The sequence below is a fragment of the Myotis yumanensis genome, unplaced genomic scaffold (genome assembly GCF_028538775.1).
Source record: "Myotis yumanensis isolate MYYU_CA2020_CCGP unplaced genomic scaffold, mMyoYum1.0.hap1 SCAF_1, whole genome shotgun sequence".
Taxonomy (NCBI): domain Eukaryota; kingdom Metazoa; phylum Chordata; class Mammalia; order Chiroptera; family Vespertilionidae; genus Myotis; species Myotis yumanensis.
The window spans coordinates 182,110,677-182,120,766 of NW_027223752.1; the positions used below are offsets into that span (position 1 = coordinate 182,110,677).

At 35.8% G+C, this 10,090-nt stretch overlaps 1 protein-coding gene across 1 annotated transcript; it reads right to left on the reverse strand.

Annotated features, from left to right (window-relative positions):
* Positions 1-2,561: 2,561 nt before the first annotated feature.
* Positions 2,562-9,553, reverse strand: SPP1 (secreted phosphoprotein 1). Its single transcript, XM_070393030.1, has 7 exons — positions 9,458-9,553; positions 8,270-8,337; positions 8,119-8,157; positions 5,676-5,756; positions 5,345-5,386; positions 3,964-4,275; positions 2,562-3,396 (listed from the first exon to the last, which is right to left on the reverse strand). The coding sequence occupies exons 2-7, from the start codon at positions 8,321-8,323 to the stop codon at positions 2,992-2,994; spliced, it is 933 nt and encodes a 310-aa protein (XP_070249131.1). The 5' UTR covers positions 8,324-8,337; positions 9,458-9,553; the 3' UTR covers positions 2,562-2,991.
* Positions 9,554-10,090: the final 537 nt, after the last annotated feature.

Sequence of the window (10,090 nt, forward strand, 5' to 3'; positions counted from 1 at the left end):
TAAATAGTTATGATTTGTCTTGTCCTTGAATTTAATTGGAATTCCTTTAAAGTTTCTCCATTAAATATGATGCTGGTTTACAAGCTGAGATATAAAATATTTCATCTTGCTAAGGAAGAATCCTTTAATTTTCATTTTATTTTTATGAATTTAAGAATACACATCCCTCTTATGTTTGTGCCTTTGCCACCAGGAAGACATGCCCTGGGTAGTTAGTCCCAGTTAGAGAGACATATGGAGCAGACCTGAATCCATCCTGCAGTCTAAAGCACAGCCACCTCTGCTACCCATAGACTAATGAGTGATAAAAAGAAAAATATTTGATGTTATAATCCACTGAGATATTGGGAATGTTTGTTACTCATTTTCACAGTAATAGCTGACTTACACAAAGTCCTTTTTAATAATCTGTAGACCTAATCAAAGGACATCTTTCTCCTTAATCTAACTATATGGTGAATTATAGGAGTAAATTTACTAATATTAAAGCATCATTGTCTAAGAATACTCCTCCCACCTTGGTTATTATGCATTTTTTAAAAAAATATATTTTTATTGATTTCAGAGAGGAATGGAGAGGGAAACATGGATGGGCTGCGTCCTGTACACCCCCTACTGGGGGTTGAGCGGGAAACCTGGGGATTTGCCCTGACCAAGAGTTGAACCATGGCCACCCGGTTCATGGGTTGATGTTCAACCATTGTGCCACACTGGCCAGGTTATTCAAAACTTATTTATTGCTAGTCATGAGTGAGAATGCTTTATAGTATTTTGTGTGTGTTTGCAATGTTCACCAGGTTTTAGTGTCAAAGTTTCACTTGTTTCATGAAGATCATTTGACAGTTTTCCCTCTCTGCTACAATTTAAATGGTATTGGGATTATCTGGTCATTGAAAGTTTGCTAGAATTCCCTTGTAAAATCATTTGGGTCTAGTTTTTATAGTTAGTTTTATAAATCATATTTTATCTTTCCTCTACAGAAATATATCTACGCTTTCATATGTAGCAAGGTCAATTTTGGTAAATTGTATTTTTTAGAAAATAATTCAATTTATTTAGATTTTTCATTTGTTTTGTATTGTGCAAAGTAGTCTCTTTCAATTTTTATTGTATTGAAAGGATATTTTTATTGATTTCAGAGCGTCAGGGAGAGGGAGAGAAAGAGAGAGATAGAAACATCAATGATTAGAGAGAATCATTGATTGGCTGCCTTCTGCATGCCCCACACTGGGGATTGAGCCCATAACCTAGGTGTGTGCCCTTACTGGGAATTGAACTGTGACCTCCTGGTACATAGGTTGACACTCAACCACTGAGCTCTGCTGGCCGGGCTCAATTTTTAAAATTTCCTGTTTCATTGGGTATCTCCTTGTTTTTTATATTTGTGATTTCTGCCTTTCTCCTTTTATTCGATTAGGTAGTGGTTTATCCATTTTGTTGATTTGTTTTTAAAGAGTCAGCGTTTTGATTTATTAATTTCTACTGTTTTTTTTTCTGTTCTCTACCTCATTCTTTTTGTTTTCAACTTTATTTTTCTTTTCTTATACGTTTGCTATACTTCATTGGCTTTTTCTGCTTTTTAAGATGGGAGCTTAATGAATTGATTTTTAAAATTCTTTTTGTTGTTGTTGCTGCTGCTGCAAGAATTAAGGCTATGGATTTTCTGTGATCACTCTATTGATTTTATGTTTCCATTATGATTCTTTTTTTTTTTTATAGAAATTTACACCATTAAAATTCACCCTTTTTGTCCTGAGAGTTGGTTAATAGAAAAATTTTAAAGTTACAAATGGAATTTCTAGTTTTAGAAAAAGCAGAGGGTAAAACAGGGACATAAAGGTGCTTGCTCCACATTAGGTTTGCAAAACTTTTCATTTTGAATGAAATTGAGAAATTTGATTTTTACCTGAAACTGCATTAAAAGTTTTTCCATTGCAAGGCACTATTTATTTTCTATGAGTGATCAGAATAGCTATGGACCCTACCCAAGTTTCCAACCAAGGACACAAAAACAATAGATTTACTGAGCAAATTAATGGAGTGATGAGAAACAATAAAATTCATGTGTGATTGCATCTAGGAATTTTGTTAGCTTTTATTTAATTAATTAATGTTTGTTTATTTATTTATTTATTTATTCATTTATTTATTTATATTTTAAAAAATCTTTATTGTTGAAAGTATTATATACGTCCCCTCTTTCCCCCCATTGACCCTCTCCAGCCCGCCCCTGCCCCCCCCCCACCCCAGTGGCCTTTTGTTAGCTTTTATATCAGCTTTGTAAAAATTAAAAAAATTCTGCTTTCACTCAGTGGAAGCAGCTTAAAGAGCCCTGCCTGGTTGGAAGATTTCTGGCTGAATATCCATCCCCACTTGACACCTGTTTCCTTGGGTAGGAACTTAGCTCAATCTAGAACCTGAACAGTTGATGTAGCAGTTCCTAGATTGCTCTCTACCAAGTCCAGCACATTCATTAAAAATGGTTACATCTGTTAATTGTTGAGCAACTGTGGGAAACCAAATACTGGGAGAGCAACTGACATCACCAAACTCTCATTACATTCGAGATAAAAGATTTATTCATGTAAACAAAAATAATCACAACAAAATGTACACTAATTTGAAAAACAAACAATTATAGTGACTAAATTTTATGTTCTCTTATAATTGTGTAAAAGTATTTTGTTTACTTCTGCAAAAAGCATGTTGTTTGCTTCTACATAAATTTCTATTTGTAAAAGAATAGCAAACATTAAAATACAGTGTTAATTTGCATTACTTATATAGAGAGAACATCGAAGCTTTTAGTTTACAAAGTTGTTACATGAAGCCACACACTAAACTATTGATTAAAAACATTATCTATTCCAGATTCACGTACATATACATTCACCACCTAAGCTGAGAAATAAGCATTTTATATTGTCTCCCACCTCGTTATAATGTATTTTTCTCTTTTAACTAAAAGCAGAAAATTGTATTTTTCTTCTTTTAATTGACCTCAGATGATGCACTTTCTAATTCATGAGAAATGCGAAATTTGAGATGTTTATCTTGTTCCTCACTCTGAGGGGCTGATGCCAGTTTGTCTTCATGGCTCTGCAATTCTCGGCTGTGGAACTCATGGCTGACTCTGGAATTTTCCTGACTATCAATCCCAACAGAATGCTCATTGCTTGCATCCATTGCCTTCAGCTTATATTCTTTGGCAGCCTCGTGGCTGTGGGTTTCCACACTGTGGTCATCCAGCTGACTTGTTTCCTGGCTGTCCTTCCCACGGCTGTCCCAATCAGAAGCCACGGGCAGGCCCTGGGCAACCAGGATGGCCCTGTGTGCATCATCCATCTCATCGCTTTCCATGTGTGACGTCAGGTCTTCCTCTGTAGCATCAGGATCCTGAATCACAGCACAAATGGAAGAAGAATTAAATGATAGCCAGGAATAGGCACATTGTAATTCTTTCCTGCTCTCAAATTTTCAGGCCAATGAAAACTGTCTAAATTTGGCTGAAGTAAAAAATAATACTAGCATGTTACTTTATATTTCACCAAGCCCTTTCATGTGTCATCTCCTTTGATGTAATAGTTGCATCAATGATATATGTGATGAAACCTATGAGGTAAGTCTCCTTATCTCTGCTTTACATAAAGAAACGGAATTAAAAGTTAAAAAATAAAGCAAATGATGGCTATGTATCAAATCCAGATCTTTTGACTATAGATTCAGTGTAATTTGCAACTCTCCCTTTCCTCTTAGGTATTTAACTTCAAAATGTGACCATTGTATTGTACAAGTAATTGCTGTTTTTCAAAGTCTCCTTTTAATCTAAAAAAAGTGAATGGTCATAAAGTAATAATAATGCTGAATGAATGAATACATGAATGAATAAGTGAGTATGCAGACTCTGGTTCATAGAATTGGGCGCTAATCATAACCATCAGATATGTCTGTTAAAGGGCTTACCTGGATGACAGATCTGTGTAACTTCTTAGATTTTAACCTCAGTCCATAAGCCACACTATCACCTCGGCCATCATTTGTGTCTATTGTGGGGACAGCTGGAGTGGCAAAAGGGGTTCCAGGAAAGTCAGTGGGGAAATCAGTGACCAGTTCATCAGATTCATCAGAATGGTGAGACTCGTCAGAATTGTCAGGGTCATCGTCATCTGAGTCATTTGAGTCGATGGAGTCTTGGCTGTCCACATGATCTTCGTCGTCATCATCACCCACATCATCTGTGTGGTCCTGGCTTTCATTGGACTTACTTGGGAGGGTCTAAAAATAAAGATGGCCAGAAAAATTAGTGTAAATGTTTTAATTTTCCCTTAGCCTTTACAGTGCATTATACTTTTATTGTCTTTCTTTTATTTCGTTTTAGGATCTCTGCATCCAAAACAATGCACTCAATGGTTTTTAAGAGCTATAGTGAGCACCTTTCAATTTCTTTTTTAACATAAGGATAAATGGAATCATAATTATTTTTCTTGATTTCCCATAAAAATTATTTCTCTAGATATTTTCAAGTAAGATATATGAGTAGAATATTTATATTGATAACGTTTTTTCTGGTTCACATTAGACATTATTTAATAGGCCAAATTCAATAATGCAATAAATACAGATACATGATTGTGAGATTATTTTTTTGTATTAGAAATGAGAATTCTCGGGAGATCAGAGCATCATCATGCTGCAAAACCTAAAACTACCTCCCTATTAACATGGATCATCAAGAAGTGACTGTTATGCATGTGTATAAAGTACAGCTCAGATCTGTCAATTGAATTGGCCAGTTAATGTCTATTAAACTTCCCATTAGCAAATATACTGGGTCATTTATCTAACTTTTCTTGCTAGCAAATCTTAGCATATTCAAACAGAATTTTAAGGAAAACAAACTTTTTTCTTTGCTTAGCAAATACATTGCTGGTCCTAATAAAAAGTCCTCATTAACAGGCCTATAATAGTTATCAAATAAACCATTATGTTAGGAACAGAAATGTTCCTAGAGGCAAAATCTTGGGATTATAGTTATTTATTAGATGTGTGTCAGATATTAGATAAGACATCTATAAAATACCTTAAATCAATTGCAAGAGGTTTAGCGTTTCAAATAACAGACATTGGTAAACATTTCCTGCCACACTAAACTTATCAGAAAAGATCTGGTACTTCTGGCATTTCGTAAGTACATATTTTCTTCCGGTGTTAGGCTGGCAGTTTACTGGAAAATTTGTTCATGGAATTTTGTTAGAATCAAACTCAGGAAATGTCATTAGGAGAAAGAGTGGCTTCTCTGTCTCTCCATGGCATGGTCGGCCTCTGCTTCAAAGTGAGAACTCACCTCTTGTTTGAAGTCATCAGTTTCTTCAGAGGATACCGTATTCTGAAGAAGGAAAGGCATATTAGTATATAGCACACATGCTTAACCTTTTTATTCTAAAGTTAGCTCTTTCCATCCAAAGCAGGTCTTATTTTTCAGCCTTGTTGGTGAATGACTTAAAGGGGAAAGAGTCAACATGTCAGATTAGTTGATGTCCTAGAATTGCATTTGCTAACAGGCATGAGGATCTACTTAACCAGCCCAGTGGTCTGGTTGGTGGCTATATAGTTTTTGTTGTTGTTCTTTAATTGCAAGACAATCACTTTTGAAAATAATTTAAGATTAAAAATACCTGTGGTGCTAGGAGACTCTGCTTCTGAGATGGGTCAGGCTTTAGCCATGTGGCTACAGCATCTGGGTGTTTGTTGTAAAGCTACAAAAAAAGTTGCATATTTGTCATTATTTTAAAAAAAAAGAAACATAAAGATCTCTAAGTGATATGCTTAAAAAGCAACTATACTTCACCAATACTGATGGATAAGAGTAGTATGCATATATATATATTCAACCAGAGCCTTAGACACCCCTTTTCTAACCTATTTTTTCTTTCAGATTCACTTAATAAACTCTTACATAGCACTTACTGTGGGCCAGGCACCCTTCCAAAGTGTTTACATATTTTCATTCATTTAATCCTCTCAACCCCCTATGAGATTGATATCATTCTTGCTTCCACGTTGCAGATCAGGAGAAATTAAGCCACAGTGAAGTTAAGAGTCAAGGTTCAAATCCATCACACTGGCTCTCCACACTGATCTTAACACTATGCTTCCCTGTCCTATGTTTTCTAGCAGAAATTTCCTCTCAGATAAAGTACAACTAAGACAGAGGTGCCCTTAATGAGCACTGATCTTCAAGGTCTCCTCTACTATGTGGCTATTTAAATTTAATTAAAATTAAATGAAAATTTCAGTCTCTCAGTTGCACTAGCTACAGTGTAAATGCTTAATAGCCTCATGAGTCTAGTGGCTATCTTAGTGGAGGGTGAGGAAAAAAAGATTAACATCATCTCACCAAAGTTCTATTGCTCTAGGGTGCCAAAGACACGAATGGAATGTCCTCTGCCTTTTAGCCAAGTTATTTACTTGGACAATGATGATGATATGCTAGTACAGAGGAGTGGAAATTGCTCTGAATGCATGTCATCGGATGGGCTGTATTACCCGGGGAAGTCAATGAGAAGGAGAACCCTGAGGTTCCACAGAGTTCTGTCTGCAGCCACCGAGGGGGTTGGGGGTTTGTGGGGAGGAGAGAAGGGAGGAAACCAGTCATCACTTTGCACTTCTCCATGGCTGGCTGTAGCCAGAGCAGCTTCAGGTTGGGCTTCTATGAAAGTTTTGCTTTAAAAAGGTACGAAAAACTACTGGTCTAGATGAGTTCAAGGTTTCCCTCACTCTTTAAAAAATGTATTTATGTAAGTATTATATAGAAATATGTTATACTATATATTTTACAAATATGTCTACTTCCTGATGATACATGTAATACAGGTTTAGGGAGGATGTATTTGTAGGTTAAATTTATAATTTATAAAAGCAATGTGAAGAAAATAAAGCTAAGCAAAATAGACTAAAATCCACCCAGTAGTCGTAACCCTCACAGATACCCAATGTTCATCTTCACAGGTGTCTCCCTACAGACTCCATATTTCCTACTAGGTCTCGTGTCTAGGATGCTAGTAGGTTGAGCTCTTCACTCATCTCCTAAATATCATTTAATAACTTATACTGCCATGGCTTCATGTGTCATATATATTTTTTATTAAAAAGACATTATTTTTTTTTTGCTTCAATAGTGTGACCTCTCTCTTCTCTGAAAATGTTAATTTTTCTGGCTTATTGTTGTAATTCAAACAATACTTGTGTTCTTAAATCACTTGGAAAACAGACACACCTACGCACACATACTTGCGCACTCAACCACATGCAACAATACCTCTCTTAGTGTCTTCATTAAGCAATCTCATTACAGTGACTCCAGGAAACTCTATATTGGCCTTAATTATGTTCGTCTGAATCGAACCCTGTGTCTTTTTGTCCAGGCTCCTCGGGACAATGCCCATTTGTTGTTTGCCTGGCACAGTTTCACCTATTGTGGAGGGGCAGGTACCTCTATGGCGCTGGTCAAATAATTATAATAAAGAGTTTGATTTGGTCTTATGCTTGGTTAGAGAACTGTGATCTAAAGTCAGCTGACAAGAATAATGGATACACCCCTCACCTGCTCTCTCTCCCAGAAAAAAGAAAAAAAGAAAAAAAAAGAATAATGGATACAAATAACATAAATAGACTTTCTTTTTATAATGGGCTTCTTGGCAAATATCTTAGGACATACTGTGAATATTGCAGTTATGTAAACTGTCCAATACGTGAGGCCCATTTTAAATTACGCCTTCCACTAAGTTAAAAAAAGGGTGGGATTTTCTACTTCTAGAACAGTATGTTGACTCGTGGGGAAAAAAAGTCATGCAACTTCAGAGAACTAATTTTACATAAGTAATAATGGCATAGAACATTATTTTAGTATACGAAAAATCTAGTTCAGTGTGTGGGACATATATTTGTTAAAAATTATGCTGTGCTTGGCACTAGCTTAAGTTGACAGGCAGTCAATTACTTACAAATTAAAAGTCTTGACTCTGATAATAAGTAAAATTACAACAGATATGTTTGTAGTGCTTCTTGAAACAGCTGCATAAATAATTTAATTCTATGCTAAATCTAAAAGATGCTTACCTGCCTTTCCTCAGAGCTGCCAGAATCAGCATGTTTAACCTTTGAAACAGAAAAGATGAAGAAAGATTACAACGTGAATGTGTGCCCAGCACATGGGGGCATCCAATTAATTGATTTTGAGAAATTTTCCTTAAGATTCAGCTGTACTCACTGGAAGGGCGTAGGCGATGCCTAATAAGCAGAAGCAAATCACTGCAATTCTCATGGTGGTGATTTTTCCTGCAAAATATTTTGTAATGAATATTTGACCTCTTCACAGGTTAAAACAGTGGAACCTTATTATTCTACCATATTACAAAATAATCACAAATAAAATACATTTTCTGTAGAATATGTTCTACTTCCTAGAGGAACTTTTTCTTTTTAATATTATGGTCCTTTTGAATTAATATTTGTAATGCTACCTCTCTCTATTCTTCATCTTTCCCTATTGGGCAGGGGAGAGAAGAAGTTTACAAGTCTATATTTATTCAACTTTTAAATGTAGAGTTCCAGAGATCACACCATTAGTTCCTGACACTGCCATCTGTCTAAACCTAAGCACAGACCAACAGTAAATTAATTAAAATAATAAGATAGTGTGGGACTTTTACTTTTCAGAGAAGAAAGACACAAAGAGTGATAAAACTATGAAAGAAATGTGCTTCCTCCATTTTTTCAGCATGCATTTCAAATATGATTTTTAACTGAAATTATTAAAAAGATGCTACTTGGGTGAAATAAAGCTATTTCTAAAATTAGTTATTCTAGAAAATAAGTTATTCTAGAAATTTGAAACAAAAAAGGAAACATTGAAAATAATCAACAGCTTTTTTTTTTATTTGCAATAAGTCTACATAATGTCATACAAGTTTTTGGTGAAAATTTTAATAGGTAAATACAGAGAAGTAAAAAAAAAAATTCAGAAACTTTCCCCCTTGAAAATAGTATAAATCAAATAATTAAAAACAGCATTATCATTAGCTTATATTAGCACTGAAGATCCTTTTCCTTTGAAATGCCTCCATAATCATCTATCCATTTAAAATGATATGGGTATAATCATCCCACAGGGGCATAGAATTGTACCTTTTTCTTTTTTTCTAATTGGAAGAGATAGTATCATTTCTTTTGAGGACTGAATGGAAGGATTTTTAAGTTTTATATTGGCTGGCTTTCAAAATAGCTGGTCTGCAGGAGATCTGCTATGTATTTAGCAGGCTTATTCAAAAGACTAAAACAATTTAAAATATGATGAGCAGCATTACAGTGACGCTCTTTGCCTTACAACTTGACCTTCCCCGTGAACAGAACTGCATGTACAGGACAGCAGCAGCAGGAGAGCACACTGCAGGCTTACCTCGGTCTGCTGGCTGAGAAGGCTGCCACTGGTCTGAGAGGAGAGTCCAGTCCCAGATGGTGCTGCACTCGATGTCTCCTCCTCTTGCTGCTGACAACCAGGACCTCCCAGTATTTAAATGCTGCTCACACACCCTCCCTCCCCCCAACACAGGGAGGCGGAGAGATGTGTCATGAGGTTTTTTGCCACTGCCCAACCCACTTGCTCCCACACTTCCCCCTCTGGTTTTGTGGTACACACACACACACACACACACTCACACTCCAGAGTTAAACCATTACTTCTCTACAATATCATTAGCTGGCATTTTCATTTATGGGAATGATATTCAGCATCATGAAAGGGCACCTTGGAGTCCCATTAAAAAGGGGGGGAAATGACTAGTTCTTACACAGATTTTATAATTTCTGAATTAGAAGAAAAATTGTTAATATAAAATCAGTCCTAAATAAAATTAAATAGAATGGGTTTTATTTCTTTCCGTTTGAAAAAGAGATTAAGGTAATACGTGCAACTAGATTTGCCCCACAATTGTATTTATTTAAGAGCTGCAAGGCTGTTGTTCAGGCGTACAAAGGTCTCAGATATCCTGCCTCCATCCTTCAGTCTCATGCTTGGTTTTGTAATGTCAAG

What these genes read in the sequence shown, in the direction of transcription:
- SPP1 (XM_070393030.1), bottom strand. Translation starts at nt 8,323, where the DNA reads ATGAGAATTGCAGTGATTTGCTTCTGCTTATTAGGCATCGCCTACGCC. An exon ending in GCAGCTCTGAGGAAAGGCAG is followed by an intron (nt 5,757 to 8,118) that starts GTAAGCATCTTT and finishes CTTTTTTTGTAG; the next exon opens with CTTTACAACAAACACCCAGA. An exon ending in TACACAGATCTGTCATCCAG is followed by an intron (nt 3,397 to 3,963) that starts GTAAGCCCTTTA and finishes GCTGTGATTCAG; the next exon opens with GATCCTGATGCTACAGAGGA.